This window comes from Perca fluviatilis, chromosome 23, assembly GCF_010015445.1.
Source record: "Perca fluviatilis chromosome 23, GENO_Pfluv_1.0, whole genome shotgun sequence".
Lineage (NCBI taxonomy): Eukaryota > Metazoa > Chordata > Actinopteri > Perciformes > Percidae > Perca > Perca fluviatilis.
This window is the reverse complement of record NC_053134.1, coordinates 58,115-79,658: the sequence shown is the minus strand read 5'-3', so window position 1 is coordinate 79,658 and position 21,544 is coordinate 58,115. Positions and strand designations below refer to the sequence as shown.

General features: G+C 43.9%; 2 protein-coding genes across 6 annotated transcripts in view; both read right to left on the bottom strand.

The window, feature by feature from the left end:
* The window catches only part of LOC120553492 (cadherin-related family member 5), a 36,197-nt gene extending 32,556 nt beyond the window's left edge, over positions 1 to 3,641 (bottom strand). For 2 of the 5 annotated variants that reach the window (XM_039791976.1, XM_039791977.1), the window contains exon 1: positions 3,497 to 3,641. The gene's annotated coding sequence lies outside the window, so the exon portion shown is untranslated. The remainder of the gene's footprint in view (positions 1 to 3,496) is intronic. The other 3 variants (XM_039791979.1, XM_039791980.1, XM_039791978.1) reach the window with 2 other exon arrangements.
* A 3,187-nt stretch (positions 3,642 to 6,828) lies between these two features.
* On the bottom strand, positions 6,829 to 20,425 carry drd4-rs (dopamine receptor D4 related sequence). Its single transcript, XM_039791145.1, has 4 exons — positions 20,164 to 20,425; positions 19,245 to 19,357; positions 13,122 to 13,801; positions 6,829 to 7,229 (listed from the first exon to the last, which is right to left on the bottom strand). Exons 1-4 carry the CDS (start codon positions 20,227 to 20,229, stop codon positions 7,021 to 7,023), a joined length of 1,068 nt encoding a protein of 355 aa, XP_039647079.1. The 5' UTR covers positions 20,230 to 20,425; the 3' UTR covers positions 6,829 to 7,020.
* Between the last annotated feature and the right edge of the window lie 1,119 nt (positions 20,426 to 21,544).

Here is a 21,544-nt window from a genome sequence, read left to right as displayed (position 1 = left end):
CCGTCTGCCATAACTTGTAATTTATTTTTATTTGCAGAGGATTCAGCTATTTTAGTCTCTCATAAAGAGAAATCAGAGGTGGAAAGGTTGCTTAGTTTAGAGCTCCTTAACCTCAGTGTTTGGTTAACAGACAACAAGCTCTCTCCACCTGGGCAAAACAGAGTCAATTCTTTTTGGGTCCAGAGTTAAACTGAAAAAGTCTATGGGGTTTAGGGTAGTCGTAGATGATGTTGAAATTACGGCCAAGGAAGCGTTCACTTACTTAGGCTGTATACTGGACAACAAACTATCAGGGGAGTTTATGGCCCGAAAAATTATCTCAAAGGTAAGCCAAAGGACTAAGTTCCTGGCAAGAATATCCAGCCTCTTAGATAGTAACACCTTGAAAATCCTGGCTGATGCTCTTGTTCAATGCCATCTTGACTATGCCTGTACATCTTGGTATACAGGCATTACTAAAAGCCTCAAAGACAAATAATAAAGACAAAATAAACTGATCAGAGTGGTTCTTAAACTTCATCCTAGAACTCATCTTCTCCCTGACCATTTCTCCAGTCTTAGGTGGCTCAGAGTGGAGGAGAGAGTTTCCCAACTTAAACTGTGTTTAGTTTATAAGATAAGAAATAACCTGGCACCCAAGTATTTATGTAATTACTTTTAAAAAATTAGTGATATGCATAGCTATTCCACTAGGGGGAGTTCCACAGATTACAGGCCCTGCTGTTTTACTCAGGGCCTGTACTCTTTCCTATACTCGGCAGCTGTCTTGTGGAATGGCTTACCTTCCAACCTTAAACTGTTGAGCTCCTCCTACTTTCATTTTAAATCTTCAATAAAAAAATGGTTATCAAGCCCATAAACAAATTCAAAAGATCCTTGAAGTACTAGGAATGTTGTACTGTTGTTTGTACTGTATTGTCTGTTTATGTGGCTGTATGTCTGTCAGGGAATCTAGTCCCTGTTTTCCATTGTGTTTTAGATCTGTTTTATTTGTCTGTTTTGATTATTAGTTGACCCCTTTCCCCTTTGTCCTCAGTGTTTTTAGTCCATGTGTTGTATTCCCCTTCCATCTTAAGGACCACAATGGAAACAAGCCTTTGGGCTTTATTGTGTTTTTATCCTTTTGAAAACCTCTTGTTGATTGTTGTTCAATAAAGTTTTCATTCATTCATTCATTCATTCATCGGTACAGGGCTGGATCGGTACAGGGTTGGATCAGTACAGGGCTGGATCGGTACAGGGCTGGATCGGTACAGGGCTGGGAAAAAGATCAATACAGCATCGTATGGTAATATTTTCCATGGCTTTTATTATATAAAGTGAACATGAGAAATTACTTTTTTACAATATTTTGACGGGTTTTCATGTCAGTGTTTCTCATTTCATCCCATGTTGCAGGTGTGTTTAAAATCTCACAGACTAAACACTGTGACCTGCTGCTTTGTCTCTTCATGACTCATTATCCCTTGTGTTTCCTCGGGTCAAATTTGACCCATTTTCTAATTTTTATATCAGAAATATGGGTTTCTTTGAACCAAAATGCCAAATGGATTTGCAGGTAAAATTAATGATTACTTTCACTGAATTTGGGGTGTTTTATTCAATTTTTATAACATTTGAAAAACATTTTTAAATGGTTTTAAAACAGCATCCTGACTAAACTTTGACATAAACCAGTCGGTGATCCACTTAACATCCTCTCATCTTAACTATTAGTCAGAATAATTTATGATTTCTGCCTTTTTAACTCAAACATTAGGTATAATGTCATATGAATTAGGTTTATTGACCATGAATTAAAAAGAAAACGTTTAAAAAAGTGTCAAAAGCATAAAAAAAGAGATAAAAATGCTGAAAACATCAAAAATTCAATTTCACTTTTGATCTGGATGGACAACAAGTTCATGGTCGAAGAGAAGACAGCACAAGGGTTAAAGCTCTGAGCTGCACTCTGATTCATATTCCCAGACAGACCTCGACAGCACTGCCTGCTGAGGGTTAGGATTACAGGAACCCTACGATGGTTGGGTAAGGGTTACAGGAACCCTACGCTGGTTGGGTAAGGGTTACAGGAACCCTACGATGGTTGGGTAAGGGTTACAGGAACCCTACGATGGTTGTAGATTCACTTTTTAAAAGTTAAACCTGGTTCACATTTCTGCTGTTTCTCATTGCATTCATGTCTCTCTGTTTAGGGCTGTTGGAGTATGAGAAATTGAGATTAAATAAAGTAAAGAACCAATCAGTCAAAGAATAACTGAAAGTAATTACTCGCAGTTATTATTAGTTGTCCTCTAGTAAAGAATGTAGAGGTTGAAGAGAACTGACCTCGGAGCAGATTACAGCCAAACAAACAATGAGTCAAGATTGTTCTTCCGGACGTGAACAAACTGAAAATGAGTCGTTAAAACAAAACATGCTTTCTGAAAATGAGGATAACAAGGTCAGCTGGATGAAACAGCAGAAACAGTAAAATAAACTATGAATGCTAAAATATGTTTTACAGATTCTCAGATATAAACCGAAATTAAGACATGCCAAGACAATCTACTCTTAGACGTTTTAAATGTCTTTCCTGTGTCTACTTCAGACCTGTCTGTCTGTCTGCCTGTCTGTCTGTTTCTCTGTCTGTCTGCCTGTCTGTCTGCCTGCCTGCTTGCCTGCCTGTCAGTCTGTCTGTCCATCTGTCTGTCTCTCTGTCGATCTGTCCGTCCATCTGTCTGTCTGTCTGTCTGTCTGTCTGCCTGCCTGCCTGTACAGATTGTTAAGAACTCAGAGGCTAATTTAGGTTTCAGATGTTCTGTTGTATGAATGAAACTGACTTGACTAATCTGCAGTCACACCAGCTGACTGTTACTGGCAGGATTACATCGTTGTTTGTTTCAGCAGATTATTTATTGTCATAAGCACGACTACCCCAACATGTGTGATGTATAGTGGTTGCATAGTTGATGAACTGAATAGAAACATATATTTAAAGCAGGGTTTTAACATTAACATTATAAGACTTTTAGGTCCAGCAGCTGAACTGAATAAATGGAAAATCAATATGAGCATTAATATACTAGTAACTAGTAGCTAAAGCTGTAACAGATGAATGTAGTGGAGTAACTAAATTAACTAGTAACTAAAGCTGTAACAGATGAATGTAGTGGAATAACTAAAGTAACTAGTAACTAAAGCTGGAACAGATGAATGTAGTGGAGTAAAAAGTACAATATCTCTCTCTGAAATGTAGCGGAGTAGAAGTAGAAAGTGACATGAAAAGAAAAGACTGTAAAGTACAAGTACCTCAAAATTTGGACTGAAGTACAGTACTGGAGTACATGTACTTAGTTACATTCCACCGCTGAAGACTTTCGTCAGATCTGATGTTTGTGTCATAGATTGTAAGCCTGACATTCAGATCGCAGCTGCAGCTAAAAGCTTTCTAATGTTAAAGAGACTCTATTCATACTTCATAATAATCAGAATCATAATAATAATATCGACTGACCTCTCTCTCCTGTCATCTACAGACAGTCGGTGTCTCTTGGCCTCCTCATGTTGTCATTGCTTCATGTGTTCATACTTTCTGTTCTCGGCAGTCAGTTCATTGTTCTGTGTGTGTGTGTGTGTGTGTGTGTGTGTGTGTGTGTGTGTGTGTGTGTCTGTGTGTGTATGTGATTATCTCGGGGCTTACAGGATAAATAGGCCAGTGGGCTGCAGAACTTTAAAGCAACAGGAGGCCTTTCAGATTAATATCAGACACATGAAGTACTTACTGACGTTTAGACAACAAGCAGGCAATCTGATTGGTCAGCTAGTTATTCAGAACGTACTCAGATCAGCATGACAGCATGACTCATCCCTGAAATATGACTCAGCCATTTCCATGGCAACGTCACAGTCAGTGAGACACACAGGAACTCTCCAACAGATTCATAGAAAGAAAAAACAGAATAACGTTAGAAAAAGCCACAAGAACATCAAAACAAAGCCACAAAAACAGGGAAGAAAATACAAAAATGTCAAAAATAGCAAGAAAAACTACAAAAACGTTGAACAAGCTTCCAAAAACATCAAAAACACAGGAAAAGGTGACAAAAATGTTGAAAAGTATTTAAAAAAAAGTCAGACCATATATGTATTATGGGTCAGACCATGGATGTATTATGGGTCAGAACATAGATGTATTAGGGGTCAGACCATGGATGTATTATGGGTCAGACCATAGATGTATTATGGGTCAGACCATGGATGTATTATGGGTCAGACCATGGATGTATTATGGGTCAGACCATGGATGTATTAGGGTCAGACCATAGATGTATTATGGATCAGACCATGGATGTATTATTGGTCATACCATAGATGTATTATGGATCAGACCATGGATGTATTATGGGTCAGACCATGGATGTATTATGGGTCAGACCATGGATGTATTATGGGTCAGACCATATATGTATTATGGGTCAGACCATAGATGTATTATGGATCAGACTATGGATGTATTATGGATCAGACCATGGATGTATTATGGGTCAGACCATAGATGTATTATGGGTCAGATCATAGATGTATTATGGGATGTATTATGGATCAGACCATGGATGCATTATGGGTCAGACCATAGATGTATTATGGGTCAGATCATAGATGTATTATGGGATGAATTATGGATCAGAACATGGATGTATTATGGGTCAGACCATGGATGTATTATGGATCAGACCATGGATGTATTATGGATCAGACCATGGATGTATTATGGATCAGACCATAGATGTATTATGGGTCAGACCATGGATGTATTATGGATCAGACCATGGATGTATTATGGATCAGACCATAGATGTATTATGGGTCAGACCATGGATGTATTATGGATCAGACCATGGATGTATTATGGATCAGACCATGGATGTATTATGGATCAGACCATATATGTATTATGGGTCAGACCATGGATGTATTATGGGTCAGACCATAAATGTATTATGGGTCAGACCATAGATGTATTATGGGTCAGACCATGGATGTATTATGGATCAGACCATGGATGTATTATGGATCAGACCATGGATGTATTATGGGTCAGACCATGGATGTATTATGGGTCAGACCATAGATGTATTATGGGTCAGACCATGGATGTATTATGGGTCAGACCATGGGTGTAATAAGGAGTCAGACCATGGATGTATTATGGGTCAGACCATAGATGTATTATGGATCAGACCATGGATGTATTAGGGGTCAGACCATAGATGTATTATGGGTCAGGCCATGGATGTACTTATGGATCAGACCATGGGATGTATTATAGTAGACCATAGATGTATTACGTAGGTGTAGTAAAATCATATTTTCTGGATGGGCTTCTGCACACGTTGACTACTCGTTGCAGCTCCTTGTTACCGTGGTAACCCAGGTGTGGTTTCCATGGCTGTTTGAGCAAACAAAGAGGGGGGTGTCAGCCCCCCTCTCCCATTTCTGCAGAAACATTCATCAAGACATTTCTGAGCAAAGGAATAATTACACACACCCACAGACGCCTGATAATTTATTGATATTAAAATGTAATTCATAAGAGAAGAAATACTAAATATTATTCAAGTAAAGTACAGAAACATTTGCAGAATAAACAATTTACCTCTGAATTCTGTTCTAATATAAATACACTAAAGTAAAGTAGAAGTATCTGTTGTTTACACAGACATAACTAAATAAAGAAGCATTTCTTAAATCTGTTTATTTTTCGGTTGGTGGATTGAAGATTTCATCACGTTCACATAAACCTCACAGATAAAAAATACTACAAACTAAACATGTTCCTCTTTAATATAAATTATATTTCACTTCTTCTTCAACACAAGCTCTCACAGAAACATCCAGTTTTTATTTTATCATCGTAATGTTTTTCTCCTTCAGTCACGAAAATATTCATATGACTTTTAAATGAAACCAAATAAAAATAAAATAACACTGATTTGTAAAACTTCAACATGAAAATATTCATTGAAGACACTGTATAACTTTTATAATTCTGCACATTCATCTTTTTTATGCCTCTGGGCTGTGATATGGACAGTAATCTGATTACTGCTCTGCTTCAACAACTGACAGGCTGAAAACCTTCAAAATAAGAGACTGACACAAGAGAAACCCCTTTCAAAATAAGAGTCAGTCAGAGCGTTGAGTGGAAAGCCTTCCTCTTCCTGCTGGTGACGGACAGTTTCGAACCGTCATCGAGGCGGACTTTAATCAGAGTACCACTGGCTCTGGAGACAGGAGAATAAAAAACTGTAAAGTCTGAGTACTCAGACACCATCTGAAGATGTCTCAAGATGTCTGAAGACAGTGTGAGACTCGCTGTTAGCTTCCTGTAGAGAGATGACCCTGGTGAGGGGATAATACAATCCTGGAACAATGTCTGCGATTGTCTACAAAATCTTTAAAAATGCCTGAGAAAGGTTATGACATCTGGTAGTCTCGCATGTCCAGACATTCCTCCACAGCTCTGCAGAGGAAGGTCTGGCTAGTCCACACAGCATTCCTGGATGAGAGAACAACGTGCTCTGGTTTATTGGCATTTCTTTACACCAATCACAATCATCGTGGGCGGGGCTAAGCTCCTGACGGAGCCACGGTGCCTCTGCTAAATAGTCTCAGGAAGGAACTGGTTTTGGTGGAACATGTGGACGTTCAAAAGTAGCTTTAGTCGTGCAACAGAAACCTCAGATTGGACAGATAGTCTAGCTAGCTGTTAGACAGACAGACAGACAGACAGACAGACAGACAGACAGATAGTCTAGGTAGCTGTCTGGATTTACCCTGCAGAGATCTGAGGAAAAGTTAACCATAGTCCTCACAAATCCACCGGAGGTTAGAACCCCAACACAGAGACAGAGGAAGGGGACGCACATCCGGACTGAATGAGGGACTTCCAGCGTTGTCGATATGATAGAGAGAGATAGAGATACTTTATTGATCCCGGACTAGACATCTGGAGATTTATTGAAGTTTTGGGACAGTTTAGTTGGACGTCCGGCAGCAGAGCAGCTTGTGAAAGACCTTCCTGAACTCCACGTTGAAGGCGGTGTAGATGATCGGGTTCACGGCGCTGTTGACATAGCCGAGCCATGTTACCACAGAGATGAGGGCGGGGCTGATGTCACATGACTGGCACAACACCTTGGTGACGTGGACGACGAAGAAAGGTGTCCAACAAGCTAGAAAAACCCCTGGAGACAGAGAGACAGACAGTTAGATGGACAGACAGACAGACAGACAGACAGACAGACAGACAGACAGACAGACGGACAGCTAGACAGACGGACAGCTAGACAGACAGACAGACAGACAGACAGACAGGCAGACAGGCAGAGACCAAAGCGCCCCTGTTTCCCAGAGAACTCAGTTTTCGCTGATCCAGTTCACCTGAACCTCAACATTCAACACAACAGTAAATGTTCTGCTGATGCCAGCTCTGTATTTCTAAGCTTTTTCCCATTGGACGTTTATTTGGTATTTTTATATTGTCTAAAACATGTCTGGAGGGAACTTTACCCAAGACCACCATGGTGATCACACTTTATTGCGTTTAACACATTTTATGACTTCCATCAACAGGAAAATGAGTTTAAATGAAACCCATTAAAAGCTCATCATGCATGCAGTTCCCTTTGTGTGAGATGAGTGTACTGTATGTGTTTGGATGTGAAGCTGCTTTGGAGACAGTTTCCACGGAGATAGAAGCAGTTTCTATTTTTACTGAGAGGATCTCAGCTTCACTCTGTTACTGTAAAACATGAGAAACAGACGTAGGACTGAGGGAGAAGGAAGAAATACATCACTTTAAACATCTTATTCTGTCACGTCTTAATGAACTATGATTCTTCACTTTGACATCAGACGAAGTCTGCATTGTGACATGTTTAGGACCCTATCTTGCTCCCGGCGCAGCGTAAAGCCCGATGCAAGTGTCTTTGCTAGTTTAAGACAGACCCAGTTGTCAGTTTCCCGTCCAGCGCCCACATCGTTTAAACAGCAAATGCACCTGCACCCATCTGTGGGTGTGCTGGTCTTACAAGGAGGTGTGTTCAGGTGCATTCTGGGCATGCTGGTCTTACAGGGAGGTGTGTTCAGATGCATTCTGGGCATGCTGGTCTTACAGGGAGGTGTGTTCAGGTGCATTCTGGGCGTGCTGGTCTTACAGGGAGGTGTGTTCAGGTGCATCCTGGGTGTGCTGGTCTCACAGGGAGGTGTGTTCAGATGCATTCTGGGCATGCGGGAGGTGTGTTCAGATGCATTCTGGGCATGCTGGTCTTACAGGGAGGTGTGTTCAGGTGCATTCTGGGCGTGCTGGTCTTACAGGGAGGTGTTGTTCAGGTGCATTCTGGGCATGCTGGTCTTACAGGGGTGTGTGTTCGGGGGGGTTTGGGGGGGTTTTTTGGTGTTTGGGGGTTTTTTTTGGGGAGGGGTGTTGGGGGTTTTGGGTGTACTGCTATCTTGAGGCAGCGGAAAGTAATGGCGCCATCGACCAACAAAAACCTGATCTAAAGTCAATAACGCAGATTTCATTGTTATTTTAACAGAGCATTAGTAAAATGCTCCTAGGCTCGTGCACAGCCAGCAGCACACGCACACACACACACACACACACACATGCAGAAGATTACAAATAAAAATATTATGGTGCGAATCCTCCATCATAATAGCAATGCTCCAAGGTCCAAACGCGCCAGGGGTCCGTTCCAGGTAGAAGGTTTAACAAATTATGAGTCTAACCCTGATGTCTGAGTTGATTTACCCTGAGATGGGAAACTCAGAGTTTTTGGTTCCAGAACAGCTGATTTGAGTTGGTTCAATCAACTCAGAGTAGGTTCACTCAGGGTTACGCACGTGCACCACCACTATAAAAAGGCAGCATGAATGGAGCCCTGATTCTACAATTCACCATGGTAACAACCACAAACAAACTGGTCGGCGGAAATACTCATGCGCACAAACAGCGAGTTTGAACCATAGACTGCTAATAATATACAGTCCATGGTTTGAACATGCATTAAAAAAAAAAAAGCAAGACAGCGGTTGCTGCTGCAAAAGAGAGAGAATTGGTGTGGGAGAAAATTGCTGCTCGAGTCAATGCGTACGCATTAACAGTGTATTAATTTAATTATTAATTATATTAGTATTAATTTCATATTCATATTTAATCATAGTTAACTTATAATAATATTACTGGTGAAAACTGGAATTGTATTACACCTATAATTTCACTTAGGTGCAATCCTGCAGGCGAAAAAGTAAACTATACTAATCCCATTCTGAGGCTGCAGCACCATGACCATTAACAGAACTATAAGTATAATCATTTATTTCTTTTTAATGGCTCTCACTGGTTTGTGTCCAGGGAACACTAAAAAAATATTTAAAAAACGTTTCAGAGTGAGTCACACTTTTCTGACGGCTCTACATACAGTGGCTTTACTATTACAGTATGATCCGTATACACACCAATACACACAGATACACACACAGATACACATACAGTGGCTTTACTATTACAGTATGATCCGTATACACACCAATACACACAGATACACACACAGATACACATACAGTGGCTTTACTATTACAGTATGATCCGTATACACACCAATACACACAGATACACATACAGATACACATACAGTGGCTTTACTATTACAGTATGATCTGCTGCTGTTATAAAGAAAACTGCCGTTTGCAAAAAACGTAATGCGACACAAAGAATCTGCTGGGATGTTAAAGCCTGTCCACGATGGCTGATGTTAGTGATATGAGGACAGATAAGGTATCTACATATCTAATGGACTGTGATAAAAAATACCTCTCAAATCGGTTATGTGGAAATGAAAATACATCTATACTCGGGACTCAGTATCATCTCCCGACGTAAACTCTCGGTGAATTAATACAGCTTTTTCATCAACGGGATGGTCAACAAAAGGACATGACATGTTTGAGAAAAAAACGTTTTATAATCTCTAATATAAACCAATATGTTTTATAATCTCTAACATAAAACAATATTTTTTATAATCTGCCTAACATAAACCAATACGTTTTTTTATTCATGCAGATAACAAACTGCATTAAAATGCGCCTGATACAGACTGAATGAATGAATGAGGAAATGGGTTTCTCTCAGTTTCCTCTCTCTGAGAGGGAGAAACTCGAGGTTTCTTGAAGAAAACCTGCTCACGACCAGGTTAGGTTCACAGGCTCAGTTACCAGGGACGGACTGACAATCTGTGCGTTCTGGAAAAGTCCAGAACGGCCGTCCAACCGACAGCCGTCGGCACAAAAAAGTCTATTAAAGCGATATTAACAGCCAACAGCAGGGGGCGCAAATACAATCACTTAGGCCTATATGCTACGTGTAAAAATAAAACTGAAGAAGAAGAGTCGGCCTACATCATTAGACGTGAGTTAATTTCACATCAGCATTACTGGTAAATGCCAGGAGCAGGAAACATTCTAGGCTGCCTTTATCCCTGTCTTAGCGAATTGCATAGTCAGCTCAACATGAGTTATTGAACATAGTCATGATTATGAAAATGATCGTGCCATTTAGTGCTGTCAAACTTAACTTATTTAATAATTTCTGTTAGGTTAATTTGAAACATTAAACGAGTTAGAAATGAATCGCGGTTTGACCACGATTTCACTTTGTTGTATATGAGAGGTTGTAGTGAGCTCACTTTTGCTGCTAGGATGAAGACTAAGGTATTAAATTAAACGGGAACACATCAGGTATGCATACCACTCTAAACATGCTAACAAACAGGGAAGGGGGCTAAATAATTCACCAAATGTTACCAAAAGTTTAACCAAAAAATCCTAGCTTGCACTTTCTATCTGTCTTCCATCAGAGGGCAGTTTTTCCTTGTCTTTCATATTTGGTTTACTATTGTGGAACTGGCTAAGACCTGGTGGTTGGTTGTGAAAGCTTCACAGACAACATTGATAGGGCCTAGTCATTTTCATCATTTCACAGCCTTAATATGAATCAAAAGTGTAACATGACATTGAGAAAATATTTAATAGGTTATTCAATGCTAATTCTTTAACACAAAGCAAAACATGTTATATACATTTATATTTGAATAGTTATAAGTTATAGTATATAGTAACTAACACTCTCAGTGCAGTTTAGGTATAGGCCTACAATATATCTAATCCCCATGTTCAGGTACAGCAAGTAGCCTACTTTATCTCTGAAAGTGTTGTCAGTAATACTCTGTACTGTTTACTGTGTAATTTGGGGTTTCTGTAGCCAGTGACATTTCATTATTTGTATTTTAATTTCAATGCAGATGTAATGGCATTGTACATTTTTAGTTTTTATTTGAAGGCTGAGGCTTCATTAATAAACACAACCCCAATTCTCATCATTGGTTTTGATGTTACTTGCTGTGAATACCTCGTCTGATAGGCTACAGTATGGTGGTATAGTATCAGGACATCCTGGCTAGTGTCTGTCGCGCACGGCTACGGGCGAATGGCAGGATGATGGGCCTATTTGGGAGAAAGTCCAGGGCTGTTTTTTAGCCCCAGTCCGTCCCTGTCAGTTACCATAGTAACTGACTCCGAGGTTAAGTTACCTCTCTTTCTGAAACGGAAAACCCAGAGTTTCCTTAGTTTCATCTTAGGTTTAACAAACTCAGAGTTTTCACTAAACCTGCTTTCTGGAACGGGCCTCTGGCTTTTAAAGGGAATGGGAGATGATCTCTGATTGGTTGATTGCATGTTACGCCCAAAACACACCTCTGATTAATGAAGACACTAAGTACAACCCTTTTGAACCATGCTCCCGGCGCACGGACCCTTTTTTCTACCGTCAAACTAGCAAAAGTGGATTTGGACACGCCCTAAACACACCTGCACCAGACGCTTCCCGCTGTGCGCTTAGATCATTAAAATAGGGCCCACAGACTGAACAAAGCAACAGAGAAAACATAAGAGAGAGAAACCAGTTCCCTCTCAGAACTGGTTTCTGGCTTCTGGTCTTTAAGGGCGTTTTCACACCTGTAGTTGGTTTGCTTTGGTCCGAATCAGTTAACGAGTTTTAAACTTGGTTCAGTTTCGTTTCAAAATCCAAGCAAACCGAAATTCGTCACTACAAACCACGCAAGAACGTTCCCTCCTCCTATTGGTCAGATGTTTCTGGGGCGGGAGCCGGAAGAAGGTCCCGTGTTCTGGACGTCTCCACGGTCAAACCAGCTCCTTTTATTTACATCGTTTTCCAGATATTGTTTCGAGTTGACTGCCGTCACTTACGATCATTCAAGTCTAAGTAGAAGTTGATTTAATATTTGACATAGCTGCACTAAATAAATGAACTGTTTGTTTACTTAGTTATTTTTGGAAACAAGAAACGCTGTTGTTATGACTGTGGTCATATTGTTTCTTTGGTCTGCTGTGTGTGCCCTGTGTTTTTTTCTGTTGTGTTCAATTTCATGCAAATAGGTGTGTGCCATAGCCATAAGAGGATTGGTGGAGAGGTTTCAGGCCCGAAGCCGGGATTGGCTGCAGCTGGGGATACCACCTGTTATAAGGAGCCAAGATGGTGGCAGTCTGTGGGCAGCAGGCATTTATCATCCTCCTCATCTCCCAACTGGCCACACTTTTGCTTTGTGCAACTTTGGTTTAGATTAGAGATTGTTTCTGTTTGTTTAGTTAGGGTGGACCACCCGGTGTGTCAATGTTGTTTTCTCCTGTTTTGTTAAGTTAGGGAGGTAAGTCTTTTGTCATTCTTTTTGCCGTTTTGGTTTGTTAGGTTAGTTTCTTATCTCCCAGTTAGAATTGTTTTGTTTGTTATTTTGGTGGTAGTCACCATGAGGTCTAATATATCAATATTTTATGTATATATAATTTTTCTTTGTAAAATAAATAAGTTTGTTGTTATTCAAACAAAAACTTGTTTGTGGCTATTTGGGAGACAGGGAAGATGGGGCCTTTTCATGTTGCGTCCTAGGCACCCCTAGACTGTGCAGCTCTGCTACATATACTATACTACAAAAACCTGGGATGGGGACACATCTGTAATTTTTATTATGACTGACTGGTTCTGACTGACTGGTACTTACCGACGACGACGGGCAGCACCTTCATGGCTTTCCGTTCGCGGCCGCTGACTCTGCTGCTCTTACTGTTCCTCCTCCCTCTCTTCTGCTCTCTCGTCTCTGTGGGCTCGCCATATCTCATCTCTGCTGGCTCGCCATATCTCATCTCTGTGGGCTCGCCGTCCGACACGCTGTCTGTCTGCGCTGTCACCGGGTCTCTCTCAGGCGCCACCTCCCCGTCTCGCCGTTCCTCCGACAGCGCTGTCGCCGAGGGCGTCGTCATGGAGATGGTGGACGGAGACGCAGGGCTGAGCTCGCCCGGCGCGCTGAAAACCACCTTCTCTTCACTTCCTGTTGCCGTTGCATTCTCTCGCCGTAAAGCCGAGCTGAGGCGTAGCGAGAGAGCGGGATGCCCAGCCGAGCGACTCCGACCACTCCACCGCCGCAGGCCCCGAAACATCCCATAATACAGGAAGAGCATGACAGGACACGGGACGAAGAAGGAGCACACCGACGAGTACACCACGAAGCGGTCGTCCTCCAGTTTGCACACGGTGGGGTCGCGGCCCGGCACCCGGTTCAGCCCGAAGATTACTGGGCTCGCCACACCCAGAGACAGCAGCCAGACCGCCACGATCAGAGCCAGCTGGCGCATGCTGAACTGGTTCCTGTTGTACTTCAGAGGCACCACCACCGCAATGTACCTGAACACAACACACACACACAGCTGTACCTGGACACAACACATACACACACACACAGCTGTACCTGGACACAACACATACACACACACACACACAGCTGTACCTGGACACAACACACACAGCTGTACCTGGACACAACACACACAGCTGTACCTGAACACAACACACACAGCTGTACCTGAACACAACACACAGCTGTACCTGGACACAATACATACACACACAGCTGTACCTGGACACAACACACACAGCTGTACCTGGACACAACACACACAGCTGTACCTGGACACAACACACACAGCTGTACCTGAACACAACACACACAGCTGTACCTGAACACAACACACAGCTGTACCTGAACACAACACAGACAGCTGTACCTGAACACACCACACACAGCTGTACATGAACACACTACACACAGCTGTACTTGAACACACCACACACAGCTGTACCTGAACACAACACAGACAGCTGTACCTAAACACAACACAGACAGCTGTACCTGAACACACCACAGACAGCTGTACCTGAACACACCCGCAGACAGCTGTACCTGAACACACCACAGACAGCTGAGACTACGTCAAACATTCTCCGGTTAACTTTTTATGTTCTGTTCTTTTACTTTGATGTTTTTTTGACACTTTTTCAAAACTTTTTTGACACCTGACTCTTATTCTGATGCATTTTTCAATGTTTTTTCATCCTCTTTTCAGTGTTTTTTTTTTTTATGCTTTTTGGACGTTTTCTTGGTGCTTTATAAGGATCTATCAACACTATTGGCTTACCTGCATCAGGGAGTGCAGAAGGGGGAATGAAAGAGGCTCTTGAAAGAGGGACCACAATGGAAATAAGTCTTTGGGCTTTATTTTGTCATCCCTGACTTATATTATATTTAGGTGGTCAAATAAAATCAATCAATCAATCGTGAGGACACAGTGAGAGACGTCTCCTTCTTTAATGTTTACAAGATGAACAGTCCAGCAAGTGGCGACAGCGTGGGATGCTGCACCGATTGGTCAAGGAAGAGGAGCTGTCCAGCCGGCAGCGAAGCTGAGACGCCATGCCGGGGCAAACCAGGTAGACCGCACCTTTACCTGTTCAGTCAGGCTGCTAAACATTCAGTTCCTAGTTTTCAACAATCTGATGATATCATACGAAAATATATGCACACCTATTCTAGGAAACTAGTCACGTGACACGTGGCTGGCCATGAGCTCCATGAAGCCAGTTACCCGAGACTAGAGCATCGCGAGCTGCTGCTCGTTTCAGCGGATATTACGGTTAAGTTTAGTCGACAAAAATGCAGCGACGACAGTTAAGTTTAGACACCAAAAAAACTAGTTAAGTTTAGGAAAAAGATGGTGGTTTGAATTAAAACACTCCCAAGGAACACGCATTTCCCCCGGGTCTGATACCCCTGGTCTAATACCCCTGGTCTAATACCCCAGGTCTGATACCCCTGGTCTGATACTCCTGGTCTGATACCCCTGGTCTAATACCCCTGGTCTGATACTCCTGGTCTGATACCCCTGGTCTGATACCCCTGGTCTGATACTCCTGGTCTGATACCCCTGGTCTGATACCCCTGGTCTAATACCCCTGGTCTGATACCCCTGGTCTGATACTCCTGGTCTGATACCCCTGGTCTGATACCCCTGTGTTTGATGATTTATGATCCAAACATCCCCCCCGACCTCCTCCCTACTCGGCCCACAGCGCTCTGATACCGCAGCAGTCAACATGGAATGCTTACGAATTATAGTGCTTAACTTTTGGTAGCTTTGGAAGGGTTCACGAGAGCAACAACAAGATCAATCAAGTTCCCCGGTTGGTTATACCGTGAGTTATATTCTGGGTTGGTTATACCGTGAGAGGTATATTCTGGGCGTGTTGTTGATGTGTTGTTGGCGTGTTGTTGGCATGTTGTTGGCGTGTTGTTGGCGTGTTGTTGGCATGTTTTGGTGTGTGGTTGGCGTGTTGTTGACATGTTGTTGGCGTGTGGTTGGCGTGTGGTTGGCGTGTTGTTGGCGTGTTTTTAGCGTGTGGTTGGCGTGTTGTTGACATGTTGTTGGCGTGTTGTTGCTATGTTGTTGACGTGTTTTTGCCATGTTTTTGCTGTGTTGTTGACTTGTTGCCATTTTGTTGGTGTGTTGTTGGCGTGTTGTTGGCGTGTTGTTGGCGTGTTGTTGGCGTGTTGTTGGCGTGTTGTTGGTGTGTGGTTGGCATGTTGTTGGCGTGTTGTTGACATGTTGTTGGCATGTTGTTGGCATGTTGTTGGCATGTTTTTGGCGTGTTGTTGGTGTGTGGTTGGCATGTTTTTGACATGTTGTTGGTGTGTGGTTGGCGTGTTGTTGGTGTGTGGTTGGCGTGTTGTTGACATGTTGTTGGCGTGTGGTTGGCATGTTGTTGATGTGTTGTTGGCGTGTGGTTGGCGTGTTGTTGACGTGTTGTTGGCGTGTGGTTGGCGTGTTGTTGACATGTTGTTGGCGTGTGGTTGGCGTGTTGTTGACATGTTGTTGGCGTGTTGTTGGCGTGTTGTTGGTGTGTGGTTGGCGTGTTGTTGGCGTGTTGTTGGCGTGTTGTTGGTGTGTTGTTGACGTGTTGTTGGCGTGTGGTTGGCGTGTTGTTGACATGTTGTTGGCGTGTGGTTGGCGTGTTGTTGCTATGTTGTTGACGTGTTTTTGGCGTGTTGTTGACGTGTTTTTGCTGTGTTGTTGACTTGTTGCCATTTTGTTGGTGTGTTGTTGGCGTGTTGTTGACGTGTTGTTGACGTGTTGTTGGCGTGTTGTTGGCGTGTTGTTGACGTGTTGTTGGCGTGTTGTTGACGTGTTGTTGACTTGTTGTTGGCGTGTTGTTGGCGTGTTGTTGGCATGTTGTTGGCATGTTGTTGACGTGTTTTTGGCGTGTTGTTGACGTGTTTTTGCTGTGTTGTTGACTTGTTGCCATTTTGTTGGTGTGTTGTTGCCGTGTTGTTGGTGTGTTGTTGACGTGTCGTTGCCGTGTTGTTGACTTGTTGCCGTGTTGTTGACTTGTTGTTGCCGTGTTGTTGACGTGTTGTTGGCGTGTTGTTGACGTGTTGTTGGCATGTTGTTGGAGTGTTGTTGACGTGTTGTTGACGTGTGGTTGGCGTGTGGTTGGCGTGTTGTTGGCATGTTGTTGGCATGTTGTTGGTGTGTGGTTGGCGTGTTGTTGGCGTGTGGTTGGCGTGTTGTTGGCATGTTGTTGACATGTTGCCGTGTGGTTGGCGTGTTGTTGCCATGTTGTTGGCGTGTTGTTGACGTGTTGTTGCCATGTGGTTGCCGTGTTGTTGACTTGTTGTTGCCATTTTGTTGATGTGTTGTTGGTGTGTTGTTGGCGTGCTGTTGACGTGTTGTTGGCGTGTTGTTGACGTGTTGTTGCCGTGTTGTTGACTTGTTGTTGGCGTGTTGTTGGCGTGTTGTTGGCGTGTTGTTGGCGTGTTGTTGGTGTGTTGTTGGCGTGTTGTTGACGTGTTGTTGGTGTGTTGTTGGCGTGTTGTTGACGTGTTGTTGGTGTGTTGTTGGCGTGCTGTTGACGTGTTGTTGGTGTGTTGTTGGCGTGTTGTTGACGTGTTGTTGCCGTGTTGTTGCCGTGTTGTTGGTGTGTTGTTGACGTGTTGTTGGCGTGTTGTTGACGTGTTGTTGACTTGTTTTTGGCGTGTTGTTGACGTGTTTTTGCTGTGTTGTTGACTTGTTGCCATTTTGTTGGTGTGTTGTTGGCGTGTTGTTGACGTGTTGTTGACGTGTTGTTGCCGTGTTGTTGGTGTGTTGTTGACGTGTTGTTGGCGTGTTGTTGACGTGTTGTTGACTTGTTGTTGCCGTGTTGTTGACGTGTGGTTGGCGTGTTGTTGGCATGTTGTTGGCATGTTGTTGACGTGTTTTTGGCGTGTTGTTGACGTGTTTTTGCTGTGTTGTTGACTTGTTGCCATTTTGTTGGTGTGTTGTTGGTGTGTTGGCCGTGTTGTTGGTGTGTTGTTGACGGTTTTGCGTGTTGTTGACTTGTTGCCCGTGTGTTGACTTGTTGTTGCCGTGTTGTTGGCGTGTTGTTGGCGTGTTGTTGGCGTGTTGTTGGCGTGTTGTTGGAGTGTTGTTGGCGTGTTGTTGACGTGTTGTTGACATGTGGTTGGCGGTGTTGGCGTGTTTTGGATGTTTTGTGGTAGTGTTGTTGGCATGTTGTTGGCATGTTGTTGGTGTGTGGTTGGCGTGTTGTTGGCGTGTGTTGGCGTGTTGTTGGCATGTTGTTGACATGTTGCCGTGTGGTTGGCGTGTTGATCCAATGTTGTTGGCCTGTTTGTTGACGTGTTGTTGCCATGTGGTTGCCGTTTGTTGTTACTTGTTGTTGCCATTTTGTTGGTGTGTTGTTGGCGTGCTGTTGACGTGTTGTTGCGGCGTGTTGTTGACATGTTGTTGACGTGTTGTTGCCGTGTTGTTGACTTGTTGTTGGCGTGTTGTTGGCGTTTGTTGGTGTGCTGTTGACGTGTTGTTGGTGTGTTGTTGGCCTGTTGTTGACGTGTTGTTGGTGTGTTGTTGGGTGCTGTTAACGTGTTGTTGGTGTTGTGCGCGCTGTTGCGCGGTGTTGTTGGTGTGTTGTTGGCGTGTTGTTGACGTGTTGTTGACGTGTTGTTGACGTGTTGTTGCCGTGTTGTTGGCGTGTTGTTGACGTGTTGTTGGCGTGTTGTTGACGTGTTGTTGCCATGTGGTTGCCGTGTTGTTGACGTGTTGTTGCCGTGTTGTTGACTTGTTGTTGGCGTGTTGTTGGCGTGTTGTTGGCGTGCTGTTGACGTGTTGTTGGTGTGTTGTTGGCGTGTTGTTGACGTGTTGTTGCCGTGTTGTTGACGTGTTGTTGCCGTGTTGTTGACTTGTTGTTGGCGTGTTGTTGGCGTGTTGTTGGCGTGCTGTTGACGTGTTGTTGGTGTGTTGTTGGCGTGTTGTTGACGTGTTGTTGGCGTGTTGTTGGCGTGCTGTTGACGTGTTGTTAGTGTGTTGTTGGCGTGCTGTTGACGTGTTGTTGGTGTGTTGTTGGCGTGTTGTTGACTTGTTGTTGCCGTGTTGTTGACTTGTTGTTGCCGTGTTGTTGCCGTGTTGTTGGCGTGCTGTTGACGTGTTGTTGGTGTGTTGTTGGCGTGTTGTTGACGTGTTGTTGACGTGTTGTTGCCGTGTTGTTGCCGTGTTGTTGGCGTGTGGTTGACGTGTTGTTAGTGTGTTGTTGGCGTGTTGTTGGCGTGTTGTTGCCGTGTTGTTGGCATGTTGTTGACGTGTGGTTGGCGTGTTGTTGCCGTGTTGTTGACATGTTGTTGGCATGTTGTCAGCGTGTTGTTGCCGTGTTGTTGGCGTGTTGTTGACGTGTTGTGTTGTTGATGTGTTGTTGCCGTGTTGTTGACTTGTTGTTGCTGTGTTGTTGCCGTGTTGGACAGACTCACCTGTCCACGCTGATGGCACACAGGTTGAGGATGGAGGCGGTGCACAGCATCACGTCCATTGTCATCAGAGCGTCACACAGGAAGGGGCTCAGCGTCCAGATTCCCCCCAGAAACTGAACACAACACACACACATCAGTGTCCAGATTCCCCCCAGACAGTGAACACAACACACACACATCAGTGTCCAGATTCCCCCCAGCCACTGAACACAACACACACACACATCAGTGTCCAGATTCCCCCAGACACTGAACACAACACACACACATCAGTGTCCAGATTCCCCCAGACACGGAACACAACACACACACATCAGTGTCCAGATTCCCCCAGACACGGAACACAAATAACACCCACACACACACACATCAGTGTCCATATTTCCCCCAGACACTGAACACAACACAGACACACATCAGTGTCCAGATTCCCCTCAGACACTGAACACAATACACACACATCAGCGCTCTGTATTCATTTTAGCAAAGATCGGCCATTAGGGGCAGCAATAATCAACGTAGATGCATTTTGGCATCTAATGCAATCAAGGTAAATGGGAAATTTCTAATTGCAATTTCCTACAGACCTTGAAGCTCACACATTGTGATACTTAGCCACCGTAGCGCTCTGGGTTCTTTACTCGCGGGCTCCGTGGGTCACCGGGGCGACTGGTGGCGGGAGGCTCGGACCCCATCATAACTGCTGCTGATCTAGTCTGCTTCGTCTTTGTGTCTGGTGGAGACTCTCAGCCGTGTCATATGGTGATACTGCATGTATTGTGTGTGTGTGTGTGTGTGTGTGTCTGTGTGTGTGTGTGTCTGTGTGTGTCTGTGTCTGTGTGTGTGTGTGTGTGTGTGTGTGTGTGTGTGTGTGTGTGTGTGTGTGTGTGTGTGTGTGTGTGTGTGTGTGCAGCCTGACCTGGGTGTAGACATAGAGCGGCAGCACGAGCACGGCGAGCAGCAGGTCTGCCGCCGCCAGGCTCATGATGAAGTAGTTGGTGGCGGTTTTTAGGGAGCGCTCGGTGAGCACGCTCAGACACACCAGCACGTTCCCCAGCACGGTGAGCAGGATCAGAGGCACGCCCAGCGCCAGCGCCAGGAAGCTGTAGTCCTGCAGGGAGTTGTAGTCCTTCAGGGAGTTGTAGTCCTGCAGGGAGTTGTAGTCCTGCAGAGGAGTTGTAGTCCTTCAGCTGTGTCTTGGTCACGTTGTCCATGATGGAGGCCCCGAAAACAACATCTGGACACAGTTCCCTGTCTCAACATCTGGATAAAGTCTCAACATCTGGACACAGTCTCAACATCTGGACACGGTCCCAACATCTGGACACAGTCTCAACATCTGGACACAGTCTCAACATCTGGACACGGTCTTAACATCTGGACACAGTCTCAACACCTGGACACGGTCCCAACATCTGGACACGGTCTCAACATCTGGACACGGTCTCAACATCTGGACACAGTTCCCTGTCTCAACATCTGGATACAGTCTCAACATCTGGACACAGTCTCAACATCTGGACCTGGTCTCAACATCTGGATACAGTCTCAACATCTGGACACAGTTCCCTGTCTCAACATCTGGACACAGTCTCAACATCTGGACACGGTCTCAACATCTGGACACGGTCTCAACATCTGGACACAGTCTCAACATCTGGACACAGTTCCCTGTCTCAACATCTGGACACAGTCTCAACATCTGGACACAGTCTCAACATCTGGACACAATGTTAACATCTGGACACGGTCTCAACATCTGGACATGTTCTCAACACCAGGACACAGTCTCAACATCTGGATACAGTCTCAACACCAGGACACAGTCTCAACATCTGGATACAGTCTCAACATCTGGACACAGTCTCAACATCTGGATACAGTCTCAACATCTGGACACAGTCTCAACATCTGGACATGGTCTCAACATCTGGACATGGTCTCAACATCTGGACACAGTCTCAACATCTGGATACAGTCTCAACATCTGGACATGGTCTCAACATCTGGACACGGTCTCAACATCTGGACACAGTCTCAACATCTGGATACAGTCTCAACATCTGGACACAGTCTCAACATCTGGATACAGTCTCAACATCTGGACACAGTCTCAACACCAGGACACTGTCTCAACATCTGGATACAGTCTCAACATCTGGACATGGTCTCAACATCTGCATCATTCTTGAAATTTTTCTCTTCTGTCTCCATGACAACGTTGGCTGGTTGTTTCTTCTGAAATAACAAACAAGGAAATATAGTTTTTTACAGTATAATGAACTACAGTTCCTTGTTTA

What these genes read in the sequence shown, in the direction of transcription:
- drd4-rs (XM_039791145.1), bottom strand. Translation starts at nt 20,229, where the DNA reads ATGAGCCTGGCGGCGGCAGACCTGCTGCTCGCCGTGCTCGTGCTGCCG. An exon ending in TGTGCCATCAGCGTGGACAG is followed by an intron (nt 13,802 to 19,244) that starts GTGAGTCTGTCC and finishes TGTTGTGTTCAG; the next exon opens with GTACATTGCGGTGGTGGTGC. An exon ending in GGTGCTGCCCGTCGTCGTCG is followed by an intron (nt 7,230 to 13,121) that starts GTAAGTACCAGT and finishes CTCTGTCTCCAG; the next exon opens with GGGTTTTTCTAGCTTGTTGG.